The sequence below is a fragment of the Labrus bergylta genome, chromosome 2 (genome assembly GCF_963930695.1).
Source record: "Labrus bergylta chromosome 2, fLabBer1.1, whole genome shotgun sequence".
Classification (NCBI taxonomy): domain Eukaryota; kingdom Metazoa; phylum Chordata; class Actinopteri; order Labriformes; family Labridae; genus Labrus; species Labrus bergylta.
In genome coordinates, this window is record NC_089196.1 from 22,457,011 (window position 1) to 22,479,390 (window position 22,380).

The 22,380-nt window shown below is 38.6% G+C and overlaps 1 protein-coding gene across 1 annotated transcript; it reads right to left on the reverse strand.

Annotated features, from left to right (window-relative positions):
- Positions 1-1,532: 1,532 nt before the first annotated feature.
- On the reverse strand, positions 1,533-22,367 carry si:dkey-178e17.1 (tricarboxylate transport protein B, mitochondrial). Its single transcript, XM_020643862.3, has 9 exons — positions 21,989-22,367; positions 12,093-12,200; positions 10,134-10,233; positions 5,621-5,759; positions 5,062-5,146; positions 4,846-4,950; positions 4,433-4,548; positions 4,245-4,318; positions 1,533-3,865 (listed from the first exon to the last, which is right to left on the reverse strand). Exons 1-9 carry the CDS (start codon positions 22,104-22,106, stop codon positions 3,751-3,753), a joined length of 960 nt encoding a protein of 319 aa, XP_020499518.2. The 5' UTR covers positions 22,107-22,367; the 3' UTR covers positions 1,533-3,750.
- Between the last annotated feature and the right edge of the window lie 13 nt (positions 22,368-22,380).

Below are 22,380 nucleotides of genomic sequence, written 5' to 3' on the forward strand. Positions count from 1 at the left end.
TATAAAGCTTAATGTTGTAAACTAAAATTGAAGGTGGTAAACGTGTATTTATTGTATTGATCGATTCAAAATAGTCTCCAAGCTCACTGAAGAAAGCTGAATGTTTGTCTAGTAACTTAAACAGCTACTTGACAGAGGGATGACCACCCTGCTGAATGATGGGTTCTGAGATTGCTAAATGTATGATTGAGAAAAATTGTGTTAGATTGAAAAAGGAGAGGTGCAAAAATAAAGACTTTATTTGTAGAAAAAAACATTTATGTGGTAAATAAGGGGGGTGGGGGGGGTGGGGGTGGGGGGAATAAGTTGGAACCATAAAGCCACTACTGAGCTTCTCTAAAAAATATCATTCATCTCTTGGGTTCAAAGACGACCTCAAAGTCGGAGCGGTGTGTCTATAATGTCTGAGAGGATGATGAGAGATTTTTGGGGCAATTTCGGACCAGTACTCCATCCAGAAGCAGAGCAGGAGGAGGAGGAGGAGGAGGAGGGGGTGATGATGTTAGGATGAAGGGAGGGTGGTAGGTTCTATGACCCTTCTCATAAAGCTCTATTGTACAGATATGAGGAGAGAGGAGGCCTCTCTCATCACTGCTGTGCATGTGCCAGAGTAGTAAAGGTAGAGTATGCTCACTGATGTGTCTCAGGCTCTGGCTACAGCTCCCCCTTCTGTTTAAAGATGGGGCTTTTTGGAATGACATATATTTTAGTCATAATATGGGGTTTTTAGTTCACTACTTAACTACTTTCCCTTGTTACACTGGTACTAAATAACCTATATGAATCAGTGCTGCATGCTATACTCTGAATTATAAATCACTCTGGGGAAAAAGGGAGAGAAAACTCTTTAAGGCACTTTGGCTTTTCATTCTTCAAAACAAACATTGACCTCCAAGCTTCAGTTACCAGTTACTTTGCAGACACGTTCAAAACAGTCCTCCAGCTTTAACACAGATACGTTCATTCTCTGAATTCTGATGATATATTGTTTTTTTTTCAATTAAAGTTGACTTTTACTGAAGCACATATGTTTACTCTGTGTAAATTGTATATTTACACTCAAGTAAGAATTCTGACTACTTCCTCAGACTCAATATTTCAGGAGATTTTCCACCAGTTCATCATTGATGCCAAAATATCCCCTACATGTTGTCCTCACGCCAATTGTCAGCACAGAGCTGTGAATTCCTTCTCACAACAAACATTGGGGCACCGGGGATATGAAGTTTGTTCCTGTGTGTGTGTGTGTGTGTGTGTGTGTGTGTGTGTGTGTGTGTGTGTGTGTGTGTGTGTGTGTATGTGTGTGTTTGTGTGTTTGTGTGTGTGTGTAAGAAAGAGAGAGAGAGAGATGGTTTGTTGAATCACTGGACATGAGCATCAGCCAAAAGTGAAACAATGAGTTCCCTGTTCGATTCCTCCCCTCCTTGCCCCCATGGTTTGTCCCAATGTGATCTGTTGTGACCGAACAGGCAGAACTAAAGCCCAATGAGAGAGGGCCGATATGAAAAATAAAAACATACAGCCTGAATGCATTTAAGTTTTCAGATGCTTGATTTAATTCATTATTTTTAGATTCCCCCACCACAAAGGACTTTTTGACATTTAGCACAGACAAAAGGAGGGGACAATGATTATTGCACAAGCAGTATCATACTGAACTGCATCACACACACACACACCTACACACAGCCTCAGAATACACCGATTTAATATAACAATACAACGTAATTTTGCCTATGTGGCACACCATGAATCTGTTTAGCCAACAAAAAATTAAAATAGAACATGATTACATAAAAAATAATCCATTTGAAACTCATTACAGATAATTACTGTTTTTAAGCAGAACACTTCTTGTAATCTTTTTTCATGAACACAATATGCCTACACCACATATACCTAATTTCCCGTGAGTTCATTTTAAAGTTTAATAGATTGATAGTAGATCAGGATCTTTCTAGTAGCATTTACCAACAAACACAGAAGTAAAAGGCACGAGTGAGATTAAAACAAACCTGAATGAAACATGATAGCACCGAACAGAACAGAATGTGAATTTCATTTCACCAGATTGTGATGTCACTGTTTCTGACGGTTGACCCCCAATCAGTGTTTACCTGCACCCAGAGGTGTTCTTATTCTGATATCCTGTTGGCTTTCAATGTGGCCTTACATCTATAGTACATGAGTAAGTCAGTAAGTAAGTAAGATAACGTTTCAACAGTTATGGATCTAAAACAATACTGTATTAGTCCCCATTAAGACCCCCTCCATTACAATCAACAGGTTTTTAGTAAACAGTCACATGTTGGTCTTATCAGAGTAATGTTAGTTACAGCAGAATATGTTAGCAATTCCTTTTTTTATATATATATATATTTTTTTCCAACGGCATCAGAGGGTTACAGTGTCACGTCTAGGTATCTGCATCATGGATATCGATACAGAAACATCTTTCTTCAGCAAGTTATTCAGTGAATGATTTCCTGGAAAAAACATAAATGTGTATTCTCTGCCAATTTTCATCTTTACCTTCCAATTGAATATCTTTCATCACCTTATATATATTTTTGTCATCCTTTCGCTTGATCCCCACCCAGAGGTTAGGAAGCGTTGGTTTAGGAAGTGAAGGGAAGAATAACAAAAACTGAAAACAACCTCAAATAATAAAAGGTAATAAAAAATAATCATCCAGGAGTAGGAAGCTTTGTTTTTTTTTTAGATGAGCTGAAGAAACATGGTGCATTTTCTGAATGGACAAAACGGGGCTCTGAGGTTACTTTGCATGTTTGTCATATAGACTCACAGTGAAATACAGCAATAAAATCTCTTTTCTCTTTAAAATACTTTGACACCCAGACCCAGGTAAAGGAAAAACTTGACTCAATGGCACAAGTTAACAGCAAACGGTCTCTGAAATATCGAGATATTCAACATTCAACTTTCAATAAATACATTTATAAAGTTTGTCATAATTTAAGTCATTATATTTGCTCTTTTCAACGTCTATAATCTTTGTGGTTTCACTCTGAACACACTTTCATAGTACAACAGGTTTGGCATTTGGCACAGGAATATAATATATATCATACTTTACAATAAAACTTTAATGCTGGCAAATAACTAAATAAGAATCTATATAGTATAAAAATAATTGACATTGTATAAATATCAACTCATTCTGGTAAAGGCCTAGTTATGGATGTTACTACAGTTTATGTGACTGTAAACTGTTAACAGCTGCAGTCTGGCTCCTCTGGATTTAAAACCACATGAGGCACAAGAAGAGACAGAGAGCAACAAAAAAACATGAAAACCCAGTATGACACCTACAACCTTGCCGTAAACATCATAAAAAAAACAGCTTTTATGATTGGAAATAAGGCTTATGAAGAAAGTGAACCAAATAACTTCAAAAAGGCAGAAATTCCTGCAGTAATGTTGCTTAAGCAGTCATCAAACATCGTGTTTAGCTTAGTTTTAAGGTTTTGCTTTACATCTATAGAATCGGATTATGTATTTCTAGGATAAAGGATCTGTTTCCTCAATTATTTGGCTCACTTTATAATCCCACTTTGAGAAGTAAACACTTGTCTTGTGTGATAAAGATTGTGTTAACTTCTTGGTCTTGACTTGTGGCGTGTTGCTGTGCAGCACAGCTCTGCATTAACTCCAGCCAACCAGACGTGGGCGACACTGAGCCTTTTGTTCAGGCTTCCTTGTTTCTCTGCAGCCCCCTGCCCCAGTAGCTCAGTCCGTCTTCCAGACCGTGTTCAGGACCTTCACCACCTCCTCATAGATGATGAAGACTATGGCCACGTCTAGACACACCCGGCCCAGCCGAGGAACTGTTCCTTTATAGAAACTACAAAGAGAAACAAAAAGAGAGCGAGATGCTACATGTATATCCAGAAACAATGAGGTAAAAAATAACCACAAGTATTGGTGCATATGTAGATCCATAAATAAATCATATTTTAAAAAGCCTGCAGAATCATATCGTTTAAAATCATTATAAAGATAGAATTTTAATTAAACTGTGTTTGAGATTTATTTACACAATTTGATATGCTTGTCTAAGACATTGTTTCTTGCTGCTGTTAACAAATGTACTGACAACAGAATTTAAGGCTTGCTGTTTAAAAGCATAATGATAATTTGATAAATTACTCAAAAACAGAAAACTATACAAACAAAGCGAGACTTAAGACAGTCAACCTTAAACAGTCTGGAGGTATACTCACGCTGCCACTCCCTCATTCCTCAAGATCTTTACAGCACAGTCCAATGTGCTTTTATATTTATGTGCTTCCAGACCCTTAGGAAAGAAAAGAAATGCATTATTATTTCTCATCCTCATCAGTGGGAACAATTTGAATAGTTAGATAAACCAATAAAAACCTGTGCTTTATAACTTGCACTTATTCTATACCTGCATACGTGTCTTGATGACATCTAGAGGGGTGTTTCCGAAGACACTGGCTGCTCCAGCTATGGCCCCAAAGGCTCCAGTCAACAAGGGGTTAATAGCTTTATTAGGGTTATCACCTAGTGAGAGGACACAACAGAGCAGGAAGTGAATGATGGGATGCAAATTGAGTCATGGTGTTGAAACTCTGCAGCTGTTTTGCACATTTTTTGAACCTTAGACAATAAGAGTTTCTTCATTATAAACGCCTCATCTTCACAGCATAGTGTGTCCTGATGCACATTGATATCAAATATTTAGAAAATGATATAAATAAAAAAGAACCATTGACATATATATCTTAACTTGTTTTCAGAAGTGTTAGTCCCTTCTCTCACAGTAAAAACAGTAATACATTTATCTGTAGGCACACTGACCTTTGTACCAGTTCTTCAGAGAGGTCATCACATAGAATCGTATGGCCTGGTTGGATCCTTGTTTAAGGACGGTGGCAGTGAGACCCTGATATGTCCCTCTAATTCCTGGGGAGGCAAGATAGGCAAAGAACATTTATTATTTAAATCAAAAATGTTTTCAGCTGCACTCCCCTCTGTGACCAGCAGATGTCAGGTGAGCTACATGTTGTTATTTACCTTGTTGCCTGACGATCTCTCGGACTCCATGATAGAAGCCTTTGTATTTGGGGTTGGCTGATGTCTGGTCATGAATAAATTTAACCTTGGGAGATAAAACAGGAACACCCAAAACAGATAGTTTTGTTTTACTTTAGTATGGAGAAAACAAGTGGGTGAATAGTGAACCAATGTTTAGTCTGACTCTTTCAAAAACACTTCGTGTCACTGTGTTCAGTGAATGTGCATAGACACAATGAGGGGCAATTGTACTGAAAATATGATAAATAAGCTTCATGCTGCATAATTCAACATAAATACACCTCAAAATGAAAATGTTTCGTCTGTTTGTTTCAAGTGTCTTGAATATGTTTTAGTGATAACAGTCATAGCTTAAAATGTTCCAAGTCTACAAAAAAAAACAATGTACTGTCTTAAGTATTAAAACTGTAATAGATCATTAGAAAGTACAAAGACAGATATTTCATGTTAATTCATGCTAGCTGTGTATATAGTGTTTTTGACACTTAAAGTCAAACTTATTACATGAAATCTGACCACAGATCAGTGGGTTTCATACCTTCACAGTTTCCATTGGACAGACCACGAAAACAGCCTCCATCACCCCAGCTCCGAGTCCACACAGCAGACCTTTGGTGCTGTCCAGGCGACCTGACTCATCCTTCGCATGATTACTGAGGAACTCAAACACCCCAAACCTGAGAGCCGGAACAAAGAAAGTAGTTTAAGTTAAAGTTCAGGGTAATAAAATACTTATTTTCTGTATTTCTACGAGTGAATAATCTTTTTTTTATTGAACCTTTGTAATTTTGCAGTAAATCTCAATAACACAAGTTCTCATGACTTTATTAATTGTTCAGTTATAATGTAATGCGAAAGCCTTAACAACAACACCTTACACATGACTCAATAAATTAATTTAAATTTGTAAGTACTTGGGTTGTTATTGGTATTGCCATCTGAGATCCTCTTTTAAATGTTTGTGTTGACTTTAATTTCTGAAGTTGAACAGAATGTGTGTGAAAATACATGCTATAAAAATACATGGTAACACTTACACAAAGTGAAAAAACACAGTGCCACATTTAAAACCATTAAACACACTTAAATGTAACGTATGCATAATGAAAAACAGAATAATAACAAACAGATTTTAAAAAAGAGAAGGTATCAGGTTCTTAATGTTGAGTAAGTGCTATGTGCAGTATGAAGGCGTCTTTAAATTTGTCTTAGTGATTTAAATATTCAACAGGGACAAACATTTTTTTTTATAAATGCTAAAATAGTCGCCTAAAAAAAGAAAAAATATGACAATACCTCAGTCAGAGTAAATGAGACCACCTGTATTAAAAGATACATTTGTGTACCGCCTAAACACTGATAAAGGAACTGTATGGATATACAAGAGGAACTATCTGGATATATGAGGACGCAGATTGACCTTACAAAATAATGTACGAGAGAAACGGGTACAGACCGGAATGAACTAACTCCTAAACCTGACTCCTTCTGTTTTGATGTAATAATGCAAAAATGTGACTCTTTGACCTTGCCTGTTTTGTTTTTGTTTTGTTTTTTAGCATGCATTCCTGTACTGTTTTTGTCTCTCATGTGTAAGTCTGTGCTTTTTTTTTCCTTCTTTTTTTTGTGCTGTATAACACGTAAAAATTAAATAAAAACTGAGTTAAAAAAAAAAAAAAAAAAAAAAGATACATTTTTACACTACAGCATAGGCAAAAAGGCCACAGACATAAAGATGATTATGTTGCTCTTCATCAGCAGAAATCAGTTAGAGAAGACAGACTTTTCCACTCCATGAAACACTGATGACAAACAGATGCACTTGGGACAAATCAAATCCCTTCCTTCTCAGAGGTTTCAGTGCAGACAAACTGCCCAAAATGCAGAAAGTCATTTAGGTGTTTGTTTTTTTAATTATTATTATCTTGCCTCAGTCCTCATTAGAGATGCACCAATAAAGTGTGGTGTCTCAGTAACCAACGGGTGACCAGCAACAGCTGCCATGGAAGCAAGCCGAGAGCGCAAGAGAGAGAGCGAGAGAGAGATATGAGGAAGGGGAGGAGAATGAGGTGTGGTTTATGTATCTCCTCAATCAGAAAATGTTGTGCCAGCGAGTCGGTTACAAGAAAGGTTATTTATAGATTGAATTGCATTGTGGCGAAGGTAGGACGCTGCCCGCTACATTTAACAGAAGAGGGGCGGAGGAGGACACACACTTGGTCTTCATAAATGCTCTGTTTCTCCTCTCACTCGTTTCGCCGCCTGCTTTAACCGTTTACCTGACGTAGGTAAACACCTTCTCTTTTACTCGGCTCATGCTGTTTTTAGTTTTCCTCTCCATCTGCCTTTCTATCTCAGGATTTTGCTCGGCTCATTAACCTTCCACATCTGTGTCACAAAACACAGAGTTGCTTTTTCTTTGAATCAAAGGCTCCACACAGTTAACTGACTCCCTCAATAAAGCAGAAACAAACACAATATAAATATGAATCCATTCGTCTCTCTCTAATGCACACCACTTGCTGGCTACAAGCAGCTTTCAAGCTTTGGATGAAATGAAAAAGTGTTCTTCCCCACAGCTTTCTTAGACCGAGCTCTGAATAAGTAACCTTGTGAAACAAATGCTATTCATTAAAAGCTGCTGGAGAGAAATACACGGCTGTCACTCCTACTCCTGAGCCAATTTAATCCAAAATCTCCCCTCCTCATATAACAAGTGGAGTGAACTTCACACTCAGAATGTGACACATCGTCTTTTGGCCGACAACCACACTCAGAGATGAGTCACTCCGGACAGTAGAGAGCTGCCCAATCTTCATTAGTGGCTCTTTCAACAAGGTCAGGTGAGCTGATGAAATGGAGAGGAGGGGAATAGGAGAAGAAGGAGAAATTAGACAAGAAAAGCAGAAAAAAAGAGTTATATATATGGAGAAAGGGTTAAGGAGAGAAAAAAGGTCAACGGCTCTCTTCTCTGTCCTTCTCGTCCCCTCACTGACAACCCTCCAGCAGAATGATGGTGCACAGGCAATCAGCTAATGGGATGGGGGAGGACGAGGGTAAGGGAGGGAGAAGATGTGATAGGAAGGGAGTAATAAAGGAGGGGCGGGGAGATAGAGAAAAGATCGAACAAAATGACTCAAAGGAAGAGGTGGTCATTGGATATGTGCCAGGGTAGTTTCCATTAATCAGATCGAACTGAGTGGCTCCAATCTGCGTCATGTTTGATTTTTTCATCCATTTGTTCATTGCTGTTATTTCAGGACAACAACTGTTTTAATTGGAATGCCTATCCAAATAAAGCTTCAAGTTTTAAAGGTCAAATATAATACAAAATACAATTGACCATGTTTTCTAACACTAATTTGTGTCCCTAGTCTGTCTACAACCCCCCCCAGCTATGAGAATAGTCCATCCTCTCTGTATTTTGCCTGCTCCACAAGGACATTTTCCCTTTGTGACATCACAAAGGGCAGCAACCCCCCTGGGTGACACTCCCACAGCTAGGTGTTTGTTCTGCCCTCTGAGTCTGCCTTCTTACTGTAAACAACAGGACATGGTGCAAGAAAGCCTGAGCCACCCAAGCCCTTCCAGAGAGGGGCGTGGTCAGACACAGCTCATTTGCTTTAAGAGCTATTGACACAGAAGCAGCAATGTCACATTTATCACAGTTTTTGTCTAGAGGAAGTGAGAGGTTTTATTTTGCGTTTCAATGGAATAACAATGTTGGAATTGAGCATCATGGACTGAAGTCAAACTTTTGTTTTGATGAAGAGATTAAAGTGCCAAAAAATCAAGTGCTAACTTCCAGGAATCAGTAGCAGTACCAGAACCACGATGACTCAATTTGAACAGTACAATGTACAGTATTGTACAACGTGAAGAGGGAACCTCTGTACTCCTCTGTGCCATATTTCCACAGAGAAAACTCTCCTCAGAGCAGAAAGAAAACCCTTGAAACTCACTCTGACACATTCACACACTATACATAAACACACACACATCCATTGACAGGGTACCAACACAAGTCTTCCTCTCTGCTCCCCTATTGAGACCCTGCCTAAGTTTGAGTGGCATCTTTGCTCTGCCTGGCTGCTCCTGTCTCTCCATCGGACCGACAGGCTCTCCCTCCAGCATAACACACACACCCAGACACACACACCCTGACACACAAACACACCAATACACAGACACACATTCACAAAAAAAGCGATGTGCAAGGAGGAGTGAACGGCTGAATCAGATAACAAAAAACGGGGATGAAAGCGTCTTGGTTTTGTGCAATACGTCGGCGTATGTGAGTGTGTGCACACATGCACTGCATTGTGTGTGTGTGTGTGTGTGTGTAAATGTCATTGCTGAAAAAGAATAATGTAATTATACTGAAGGCTAGTGTGGCATTTATGCCTCGCCTCGTGGGTAATGGGCTAGAATAATTGGAGAATGTGAGTAAGTGGTTCCAGGTAAAACATCATGCTGGCTTAGCTAAATGTGCTCATTTATTTCCAGCTTTAACTGCAAAATGATACACTGTACCTTTAAGACTTTTACTAAGTAGATTATTTTAAGATCAGATTTCAAATGATGATTAGAACTTAACTGTAATACAAAGACTTTAAACTTGAGAAATGTGTGTCTGCTCTGCTGCTGCAGTTTATTGTAAAGGTTTAAAATGTAATAGCTTTCATAGAATTTATTGGCGCTCAAAGAAATTATACAGAAATATTGTATAATCTACTCAGATTACAAACTGGACTGTTGTAAAACGTGGTTATGTGCTCATAATTTGCATAAATTATGAAGTCAGTCTTAATTTACTGATGAGAGGAATAAGAGCAAGCGTGACATTTTCTTTAACAAGCTGTGTGGTTATTACATTTAATTATAATATACAATCTGACAAGTTGGAATTCCATCAGACTCTAAATACATTTGATTTTCTATCTTGAAAAAGTAAAAAATGTGATGTAAAAGATACCATTTGTACTTGAGTAAATATGTTGTGCTTATTAGTCTTTTTAAAACTATTTAGCATTGTTCATTATTTAACTTACCTGACCGCAGATTTAGGTATTGATCCATACAGCAGAGAGCTGAGTCCTCGGTACAGTCCTTTGACCCCATGACCCTGTACCGTCTGTTTCACACAGTCAGCTGCAGGAAGACACACACATGGTATTTTTTTGTTTATACAAGTTAGTATTTGATAGTTTGATTACAAGATGTTTTTTCTGTGTCTGGTGATCTGAGTTCTGTCTGTTTTCTGTGAAGTATGGTCCACCAGCATTTTAGGGAGCTTTTTCTGTAAACGGGGGAAAAAAAAGGGCCATGGAAATGGCAAAACGTATAGGCAGGGGGCGCTGGGTGCCTAGAGGTATGTTCGGACGCCCAATGTACAGAGGCTACAGTCCTCCAAGCGGGCAGCCTGGGTTTGAATCTGACCTGTGGCTCCTTTGCCCCACTCTCTCTCTCCTTGATTTCCGCCTATATCCACTGTCCTATCTTTGTAATAAAGGCACAAAAAGCCCAAAAATAAATAATAAAATAAAACTAATAAAAATGTATAGGCAGTAATCTGCTAAATCACAATTTAGCTAGAATTTACATTTGCACACAAGTGCTCCATACATTACCCTCTTTGCTGTGGTATCCCATATTTGCTTCTTTGGTTTCTAGTTGACTCGGAAAAAAAATAGGCAACACAGAAAAGGAATTCTTAACCAGAAGTTTGTTACTACGCAGACTTCACGGTAAAATAGGTAGGTATACTCCATATACTTGTGTATACCCTGCACTACACTCACTACACCCTGCGTACCATTGTGGCTCATTGCCACAATGGCTGATAGGTCATAAGATTGCACTCTTTGATTTTTCTTTGCCACTTATCCTTCTGGATATCTCACCCAGAGGTGTAACATGTGTTCTTTTTTCAGTAATAAAATACCAGAAATACCTGTCCATCACTTCTGATTCATAAACATCACAAAAAGTGAAAAGTGGCAGATTGAACCAGATGCCGCTTTTCTTAAAATTGGTTGTTTTTCTGTTCTGTAAACTTGCATGTTAAAGAAAGAGCAACAGCTGTCTGCAGTCCTCATTAGCATGGTTTCCTATCCTCAGAGCTCCAGTAAGTGTGTGTGCGTGTGTGTGTGTGTGTGTGTGTACACACTGGTTTTTCATGGATGATGAGTGTGCATGTGTGCACTGGTCTGTTTTAAGTCATATAAACAAGCACGGTGACAGCCTGCCAGAATCTCTAATGTACCTCGGGATGATGGGTAATTAGATAATGAGCTCCTGAGAGAGGAAGATGTCTACATGAGGAACAGAATTTAGTGACAGACGGGTGGATGGACAGATACAGACAGACAGACAGACAGACAGACACACACACACACACACACACACACACACACACACACACACAGACAGACAGACAGACAGACTAACACATCATCTTGCACACAGCTCCAAATCACCCGAATGACTTGTTAGTGCAATATTTTCTTGCAAGAAAAATGAACCAACAACAAACTTTGAACCACATTTCAAAAGAGCGTGGTTTGCTCTTTGCTCTGTAGCCAAACGTTATGCAGCTAGTAGGAGCTTTATATGAATTTGTTAATTTCAAACAATATTTTTAAAAATCGCCATGTCATCTACAAGCTGTTGAGATGTTGGGTCCATTGTTCAGTGTTTAATGCTGTTTCACTTGGAAGAACAAGTTCTGCTTATGGGCCAGAAAAAACTTCAAGTCAAATTTCTCTGTGCAAAATAAGTTTTATGATTCTTCCTCAACTCCAGTGTGTTTGTTCACTCTTCAGTTTTTCACCTTCAGATCATATCTGTAAACGTTTAGTGGATAATGTCACTGGATAGATGGATGTCTGAACCGACAAATATTTAATTTCAAATGTAATCATGCAATTAGCTCAATATATTGGCCAAAATGAAATCACAGTCTTATAGAGACAACGGTTTAATAAATGTCACACACACATCATACTCACTTATTCCTCTGAATTTGGGTGGGTTGGCCTTTTCATCCAGTTGTAACTGAGTCTTGACATACTCAGTGGGGAAGGTGATGCAGATCTCTATGCCACCAGCAATCCCACCTAAAAAAAAGAACCAGAAAACCAAAGCAGATGTTTATTAAATGACACAAAGAGTGTGCATAAATTAACCGAAAACAAATCATCTGAGTGCACAATAAGATACATTGTTGTTTTCTATGGTTAGGATGCTTTGACCTAATGCCTAAACTTAGCACTTATCATGTGAGCCTAACTGCAGCATAACTGTGTCTGATTAAGTCCCTAGGCATCCTTATGTATTGCAAGAAGGAGCCATTACGTCATGGATCATTACAGTGACTCCACAAATGGCTTACCCTCCATAAACATTAAATCCAGCGCTGCAAAAGGAGGAAGAGTAGAGAGCTGAGAAAACATAAATCATCTGGTTCGGCTTCGCCTTCACGCAGAGACTGTGCTGTTTTAGGACTGAACAGAAAGTCAACACAAGAGACGAATGTGTGAAGAAACATAGCTGCATCTCATTCTTCAATGTAGAAGAGAAAATATTTGAAATAACAAGAGATAATTTGAATGAGTGAATGAATGATTGTGTGAGCGACTGTTGGACGTTCGTCCACAGTTGATGGGTGGAGTAGATAAGGACAAGTGACTAAAAGGCTGATACAAACCATGGATGAGTCACGAGAGAGGGAAAGAGAGAGAGAGAGGGGGGGGGCTGACATTAATTAAATTATCTGCTCAGCCTGCAGGGAGGGGCTCCATTACTCAGGCCAAGACCCTCCATTAACTCAATGACACAGACACACAAGAACACAAGCATACTGAGCAAGCAAGACCCATACATCGCATGGTTACACAGAAGCCTACAGAGATTACTAAAGAAGAAATACCAGATGTATTTCTATTCTTCTTGTTGATAATGAGAAACATTTTCCTGTTCATGATGCATATTTGTGCCAAGTAAGGAACTTGTAGTGATTTAAAAACCACAATTGACTCAAGAATGGGAAGTGGTAAAAATGAAATTCCTTTCTCTGCTGGGAAAAGACTCAATTTGTCTAAAAGGTCATGCCTTTTTCTTTTTTTTTATCATGGAAAATCAAATGTGAACGGATGTTAATGTTAATTTTCAAAGATTTACTGAAGATCCACTTGTACTACAGATGCTTAGCTGCAATTGTAAAGATACTTCCTTTGCAAAACCTAGATTGTTGGAACTCCGTATCCTCAATATTCAGTAGGTTGTGGCATAATCTTGACAAGCAGTAAATTAGTGGATTTTTTAGCCTTTAAATTGTATTTTCCTAATAAACAATAAGGTTATTCTTTGACAATTATATTTATTTTCAAGTAGTTCTTGGCTTCTCCTGAAATGCAGTGGTTATTGTACTTTTACTGACCTTGTGTCTTCTTTCCTCGAAATAAATAAAGCTATACTAAAAGATAGAAAATTATTCCCTTATGTTGAAAAGAAAAATAAGTCTCAGTGGTTTAATACAACCGATGCATTTTATTTTCTCTGTGTATTGTTGCTGTGTAATCCCACTGTTTCAATTCTAAACATGCAAAAGTGTCATTTTGCTGTGCAGTTTGTCAACTCCCACATGTCCCTACTGATAACACAAACTCTATCACTGCAGCACCTTGTAACAGAGCCTCAACTCAAGATAAAAAAAATGTATTTTTAACCCAGTCAGGATGTGTTTTTATTACGGCATCTAAGGATGGCATTGCTAAATACACTAAAAGCATTGGACTCATGTTTTTTTATCTTTTACTTCTCGCCTGTCAGTGAGGCTGATTTAATCAAGAAAATCAATTCAGGAACAAGGCTCTTACTTAAGGCTGCACAATTATATTAAATACTTTCTTATCCTTTTCCCATAGATTGAAGTGTGAGAAAAAGTGAATCTATATTTACATTTTGTGCTTCACATGTTTGACTTTTAGACTAATAAGACGAATTTCAAAAGGATAATTACTACACTTTTTTTAAAGGCATTTTATTTTGGTCTACCTAAACATTTAGTGTGATAAGCATGACTTTAATTATTTGTCTTCCGATTTTAAGTATACAGCAGTACTGAAATTACATGTAAATAATTAAGTGTTTATGTGCTGTCATTGATTTTTACCTGCATTTACCTAATTCCTTAGAAAGTGCAACACTAAGCTGAATCATGACATTCATGTGATCACACACACACACACACACACACACACACACACACACACACACACACACACACACACACACACACACACACACACACACACACACACACATACAGGTCAGTAAGCTGTAATTCTTCTTATCCTGGTCGAGTTGAGAGTAAATGAAAGCCTGCTGAGACATAACAGAAATCACATGACGCTTCAGCCGTCCTGAACCGGGATCAGTGGGTCAGTGTGTATCTCAGAGAAGAAGGAACAATAAACCGTATTCTTTATTTTTTAAGTTGAGACAGTGCTCCATGTGAAAGCCAACCAGCAGCCACTCAGGACCAGATACACAGCAAACACAATCAATCCTCATCACACTCACACAGCCGGTGGAAGAGAGGCAGTTTGTTTGCCTTCTATTTCATTTTGCAGTCTTCTTCCTAAACACACATTTACAGATGACACCCTAAATGACTGCTGTGCCTCTTCCAAACGTGGGATACATGAACAGCATGGTCATTAATCTTTATCTTCACAGGCTCGCTGTTCTCTACTGTTGATCATATTTCTCTCAGCACCACCTTCCTCCCTAGCTCATCACAAAACTCTCTGCTACACCGTGTCATAAAATCAATGCCTCCTCATAGATCTTTGTCACTAACTGTAACACGAAAAAAAAAAATGGCATTGGAGTGATATTGAGAACCTAAAGAGAGTAAAAGCAGGTGATAGAATTCTGCTTTGACTGGCCAGAGTGTGTTTTGTCAATCATTAAAAAGTTATCGGGCAAAAGTATATGGACAAACCAAAATTATGCAAACGTGATCTTTTTAACTCCAATGGTAACATTTCAGCTTGGACTTTTTTTTTATTGGAGCTCATTTTTGGAGGAGCATAATCCAGAATTCCTGGGGGAAAAAAGCGAATAAAATCCACGATTACATCAATGGACAACAGTTTACCTATCGCTAAAACATTATTAACCTCCACAAATCATCCTTCAACATACTAGAGAATAATTAACTCATAACTCATACTACAGCACACAGCAATAGCCAACCTCCTCTGGAAAAACTTGCCAATAAGTCCAGCTTTGACCTTTTTCTGTTCAGCCATGTGAGTATTGGTGAGGTCCACCACTAATGCCGGGTGATGAGGTCTGGCTCACACTTATCCTCAATCAGTTTGATAGTTTGGAAATGAAGGCTCTAATTAGGTTCTTCCAATACCAAACTACAAAATCCATTGCATTATGGACCTGGCTTTGTGCAAAGTTGACCTGTTTAAATTTGATCACATACGTCATTAAAATATATCCTCCGCGGATTATGAATGTCTGAACAAAATGTCCCTGCAATATACAGGTTCAACATCTAAAGGGCATCTTTTTCAATTTGGATCAAAGTTATAAAAGTTCACTTGCGGCCTGCCTAGTGATTTTATGAAAACATTTATTCCTATAATAGCTGATTTCGAAACAAACCGTCCCTTTAATAATAGTGCAAAATATATTGTTGGAAAAAGCACTGATTGTGGACGATTGCTAAGCTTCACTAACCTTAAACTGAATAATCATTACTGTGTGCCACTATGGGATATCGTATGGGGAGCACCGTTGGGATTCTCCACACCTATTGTTTATGTATTGACTTAAATAAACACATCCTTACAGCTCCACAGCATCATTACATAAAAACAAAATCACAGCCGATCTTTTGGCGCTCTGAAAGGCACAGAGGAGTCCAAGTGATCAGGAAGACAGCCAGCTGACAGGGAGGAACAGTCTCTGAAATCCTGTCCTGCTTGCTCCAGTGACTCTAATGAGCCTCAAACACATCTGGTACACTAAGAAGCTTCCTTCCTCTGAGGAGGAACTGACAATCCAGCATGGTACCTGAAAGTGGCAACTCCATTTCATACACAAACAACATTTTTACAAGCAGCAGTCTATTTAGCCTGCAACTTTTTGGAGCTAAGTTTGACTCTTACATTAACACTCTTTAAAAGCTCAACAACGCATGTCTTTGTACTTGTATATGTGCAGCAGATTAATAAGCAGCTGTACAGCAGTATCTATCTATTATTCATCCAGATGTTCCTCATTTAGATAATCCTCTCTTAATTTAAATTCTCTTGAGTCTTTGGGAAAGATGTCATTAGGTCCATACTGTATATTCAGTTCAAATTAAGAACACAGCCAGAGGACTGATCACTTCAAACATTTGTTGTCTTATTAATAGCGTTGTAATATTCCTGTTTGCCAAATGCAAAACATGAAAAGAATTATGCAGCTGACGTCTGGCCTTTTACGCTTCCTCTGTCCTGAACAACACTCCCTGAAGCTGCACTGATGCTTAATTACAGAAGGGATGTTGATTAATTTTACATGGAAACTGGTTTAACTGCTGAAAACCCTGCAGCAAGCACATTGTTCAGTGATTCACCTGAAGAGGACAATTAGGGGGTGTTTGACAGTGCAGGAATGAACTGCTACAAGTCTCTTTCCAGTTGTAGGACAAGATGCAGGATCCTGTGTTTCTAATTTATAAAGAATATATCATGTGTGATTGGTTGCTCACCTTGGTTGATCACAAGTCAGCTATAGGTTCACGTTTATTTTACTGGAGAGATGTGAAAAGCAGCTTATAACAAATCAGTGTTTATTCAATCCACTTTTTCAGTTGCATGTTACTTTACTTGATGTTCATGTAAATTTAGAGGACAAACTCATCTTTGTTTGATGCATTCAAGGAAACTCTGCACATAGGCTACATTCATTCCTGTTGAAATATACTTGATTTACAAACCACAATTTCCAAATGTGAGCCCTATCACCAGACTCAGCTTTACAGAGCGATTCAGAATCTTTATCTCATTGTTCTGTTCTGTTCTGTTCTGTTCTGGTTCAGTTTCTCTATTCAGGTTCAGTTTCTCTATTCTGGTTCAGTTTCACTGTTCTGGTTCAGTTTCACTGTTCTGGTTCAGTTTCTCTGTTCTGGTTCAGTTTCTCTATTCTGGTTCAGTTTCACTCTTCTGGTTCAGTTTCTCTATTCTCTATTCTGGTTCAGTTTCTCTATTCTGGTTCAGTTTCTCTATTCTGGTTCAGTTTCTCTATTCTCTATTCTCTATTCTGGTTCAGTTTCTCTATTCTGGTTCAGTTTCACTGTTCTGGTTCAGTTTCACTCTTCTGGTTGAGTTTCTCTATTCTGGTTGAGTTTCTCTATTCTGGTTCAGTTTCTTCTATTCTGGTTCAGTTTGAATGTTCTGGTTCAGTTTGAATGTTCTGGTTCAGTTTGAATGTTCTGGTTCAGTTTCTCTGTTCTGGTTCAGTTTCTCTATTCTGGTTCAGTTTCACTGTTCTGGTTCAGTTTCTCTGTTCTGGTTCAGTTTGAATGTTCTGGTTCAGTTTGAATGTTCTGGTTCAGTTTCTCTGTTCTGGTTCAGTTTCTCTATTCTGGTTCAGTTTGAATGTTCTGGTTCAGTTTGAATGTTCTGGTTCAGTTTCTCTGTTCTGGTTCAGTTTCTCTATTCTGGTTCAGTTTCACTGTTCTGGTTCAGTTTCTCTGTTCTGGTTCAGTTTGAATGTTCTGGTTCAGTTTGAATGTTCTGGTTCAGTTTCACTGTTCTGGTTCAGTTTCTCTGTTCTGGTTCAGTTTGAATGTTCTGGTTCAGTTTGAATGTTCTGGTTCAGTTTGAATGTTCTGCTTGTTTCCAGATGTTTCCAGATGCTGAAGCAGCTGTTTATAGTGAAAAAGCTCTAAATAAGGTAAATATATTGGAACATTTAGCAACTACATAGCAAGATATTTTCTCATTAACAAAGCACAACCCGTATGAAGCTATCTGAGAAAAGGGTTGTGAAAACCTTTGACAGATTGCTGGTGGGCAACCATTCTTCAAGTCCGACACATCGGAGTGTTTTTTTATCCCACCAAGATAATTACTTTAAAATGAATTACCCAGTTCAAAGTATATAACTTGGAAAAAAAATGTAAAGCCACTTCTTGTTTCATGTCTCTGTAAATTAATTTCTACTTAATAAGGGAAAGAATTAAACATGAGGCTGACAAAATAAAAAATACAGAAATCCTAAAATATCCGCCATGCCAACTATAAATGTGGGCAAAATGTTCTAAATGTAACATATCTATAATACCAAATTAAACATGTACACAGACCATGAACACAATGAATCTCCAAGACAATAAAAATGCAAGGAAAAGACTGAAAAAGTCATATTTGTAGTTTTAAACGACAACCACAAAGGCTTACTCTCTTTTAAATGAATGCTCTAATTTCTGTCTGTCTGTCCATGTTGGCCAAGCTGTAACAACCAGGCTGTTGGGAGTGCACTGTGATTTACTATGTTGCCTCTTAGCACTCAGGTTCAGAGCAGCAGAACAGTTGAAGGGAGGCGACTGTGAGTGCGTCACCTGTGACGCGAGGAAACAGGGAGTAAGCGCACAGTTTGACGAGCCCTCTGAGCCTGAGAGGAGACAAGCACTCAGAAAAGCTAACCGGCTGCCCTCAGGCTTCAGAGGGAGCGAGCAGGGAGGAAAAGAGAGCTGGAGAAGTGACATAAAACAAGCCTTTCTTAGAGGAAAATCCAATCCATCACAAAAGAAAAAGGGCTTTTCTCTCAAACGCCATTTCTTTGCTTCTCAGACTGCTCAGAAAAAATGAAAGCAAAAACTGAGTATGAATGATCAACAGCCTGAAAATCAAGAACAGAGAGCCATTTAGGACGCTATCTTCCCCTCAGGCCTCACATACATAAAATACTCCCTCCTTCTGCGTCTCAACTCGAGTCATCACCCATGGCTGTGGAGAGAAGACTTTTGAACTAACCAATGGGAGCAGAAAGAGCTCACAGACCTCTTAAAAGCTTCAGAGACCCCTCCTCAAAAACAACCCCGGTCTAAATGGGCTCTCTAATCCATTAAGCTTTGACCTTCTACTTCTTGCTTTGTCCAAGAACAGCCCTTTGGCATGAACACGTGGCACATATTCTCCACATAGTGCTAACAAAAAAATGATAAATCTAGAGCAGCATTAGCATTTTGAGCTAACAGTTATGACCATGTTTATGACCGTTGTGATTTTTGATAGACGAAATCTCTGGTCATATTTAAAGTAACAGTTATCCATCTCTTATTCATCCCAACGATCTATACTTTTATCAAGCTACACACTCTTTTATTTCCAAAAACTTCTCAAAGATAATGATAGATCAACAGTTCCCTCATAGTTGAGTTGGAAGGCGTCACAGGGTGAGACAGAGAGAATGCAATCATGCTGCTGTTGCAAAACTGGACAGACAGCCTAAGACGAGCTGAACGACACAGAGGGGAGGAGGAAGAGGGAGCAACCCTGGGACATATCCAGTCAATCAGGCTGCACGGGACTGAGGGGGGAGGGGGAAGGTCTCACCAAAGAGCCACATCTCCATTTCTCAGAGGGTAGCAGGACGACATGAGTCAAGAGAGGAGATTTGTAATTCCTCCTTTCCTCACTCCTCTTTGGCTCTAAAATCAAACATCTCAGCAGTTGTTTTGAAATGTAGATATCCTATTTGAATCATTTTAATGCACTATTTCATTAGATTATAATAGTTGATAATTTCATGCAGAAATGCAAAGCAATATAAACATATATACATGTAAAAAATAATACAGGCTACTTGCAACTTCCAAGTATCACATTTTGTTTTAAGTTAATAACACAAAATGTTTAAAAGAAAAAAGTGTTGCCAAATCTAATTTGTAAATTAGAATTATTTTTAAGATTTTATTTTTGATTCAATTATTGATATTGAAATTCATTCCTGCTGGATGCAAAAAAAAAAATCACATCATAGGAGCAGTTCAATTGTATAAACTTTGTTTTGTCAGTAACAGGAGCGGACATCAGATTCAGAGCATGCAAAGACTCAGATAAGTCCATGTAGTACATTATGTGTGGAACCAGTTTGGAGAGGAAACAATTAATCAACATGAATTATGAATAAGTTTATCAATTTCCAAGTAAAAACAAGTGATCTGAAGGTTGGATGTTTTCCCTTTGTGTTAATATGACAGTAAACTGAATATTATGGGGGTTGTGAACAGGTTAAACAAGCTACTTGAAGCTATCCCGTTGGGCTCTTGAAGCTTATGATGGGCATGTTTATCTTTTTATCTTTTTATTCTAGCATAGGCCTATATTACTTGTTAAATTGAAGGAAAAAAAATCAGCAAACTCATCTAAATAATCATTAGTTGAAGCCCTTAAACAGCTAATTTTTAATCCTCAATCAAAAGGAATTCATCAAAATCAATTAAATATTCAGCATGTAAGTGTTGCCAGAGAACAAGACTGAAATCAACAGAGAGCTGCCAAACACCAGCATGGAGCCTTAATTCAGCCTCTCTGAGAGGTTCTTCGTCATCAGGAGCTGCTGCACCCTCATCATCATCACACGAGGGGGTCCCTGAGGTTTAGAGGGGGGGCAGAGCAGCAGGAGAGGACTGGAGGTTCTGAACCTCAGCGGGAATAAACAAGCATCAATGAAGTCTGCACTGACCTGTCGATCAATCGATCTGTCAATATGTTGATGTTTGATGAACAGTTTTATAAACCTGTCAGACAGAATGAACAAACCTGTGTTTGCTTTAATGCTTTTGTGTTTCAGGGATTTTTTATGTGATGGATCAGAACATTATTTTATCTCTGGTTAATTGTGGCAAATGTGTCGGCAATAAATATTTCTTAACCCATTAAAATAAATCTAATCAGTATTTGTTTCAGTAATATAAAAAGTACAAGACAGCTTGGTAAAATGAACATTGTAAATTTGAACAGTAAATGACTCCTATTATCTTATCATGCAGTCACCACACACTCAGGTGTTCCTGGGACATTGTACAAAACAGCTGCTCGAGCATGCATCCATAAACTTAACAGCTTTATGCAAAGTGAACTAAAGGCTTATCTTTGGATTAAAGGGATATAATCACATACTGTGCAGCAGGTAAGATCTGACGTGAAAGGACAGCACTGAATTTCAGTAAAAAAAATATATATATATATATACTTCTGTCCTCTTGAAAAATAATCTCCAAAGACTATTCGTCCATTTGCCTAAAGAGGTCATGCATAGTCTGACCTTTGTGAGGGAACATCTGTTGAAATAACCAGTTTGACCAGCGAAGCTTTCATGTTTAGAAGCAGTATCAGCCCCCGTACACACTCTCAATGAGGCTCCATTGATTTCAAGCGTTCAGCTCCCAAAGCATTCAAAGTAGACGTGTCATTTAAGAGAGAAACGCCTTGTTCACAAGCAATGCAACGATGATTAAAAACAACAACAACAAAAAAAGAGAAGTGCAAAATGAGGAGATTACATCTGTATGATGACGTGGTAATAAGTTTGCAGGAGGCTACATTATTTTTTTGTAAAGCTATTGAATGTTTTTACTCCTAATGTGTGACAAAAGGCAATTTTCTTATTTGCTGTTTTGAGAACTATCTCTTCAGTGGCGTATTTATTAACCTACACTGTTTTAAACCATTCTTCGCTGCGTCTTTAGAAGCAAGTCCCTGTTCCTGAAACCGATGTCAAAGTGTCTGCTTTTCTTCGGCGTCATTTCAAAGTTTACTCGTATGAGCGAAATGTTTTACAACTCTTTTTCTCTTTTCCTTGTGACAAACTGCTCTGAACTTACCTGCCAGGATCGCCTTCCCCGGGTGAGTTAGTTTGGCTTTCCCCGCCGGCGCCGCCGCTGCAGCAGCCAGACACCTCGGTCTGAGAAAGGGGCTGATAAATGTGCCTTTATCCTGCATAACTACAGAGGAAACAAACAGCCCAAACCTAAAAAATGAGCTTCTATTCTATCTGTTTCTTTCTTTAAGTATGCAGCTTTCCTATTATTATTATTTTTTTTCTTTAGTAAACCGAAACGCGCAACACATGGACGCGCTGCTGCCGTGTCGGTGCGCTCTCCGGGCTGCAGGTGAGCTCTCAGACGCGTCCGGAGACTCCAGCGGGTCTGCCCGTGTTGACAGTGGGCGGATACCGGGACTGCCGAGGAAGTTGGGATGTACTATGTCGAATATT

What these genes read in the sequence shown, in the direction of transcription:
- si:dkey-178e17.1 (XM_020643862.3), bottom strand. Translation starts at nt 22,106, where the DNA reads ATGCAGGATAAAGGCACATTTATCAGCCCCTTTCTCAGACCGAGGTGT. An exon ending in AGAGATCGTCAGGCAACAAG is followed by an intron (nt 4,951 to 5,061) that starts GTAAATAACAAC and finishes TTGCCTCCCCAG; the next exon opens with GAATTAGAGGGACATATCAG. An exon ending in AGGAATGAGGGAGTGGCAGC is followed by an intron (nt 3,866 to 4,244) that starts GTGAGTATACCT and finishes TTCTCTTTGTAG; the next exon opens with TTTCTATAAAGGAACAGTTC.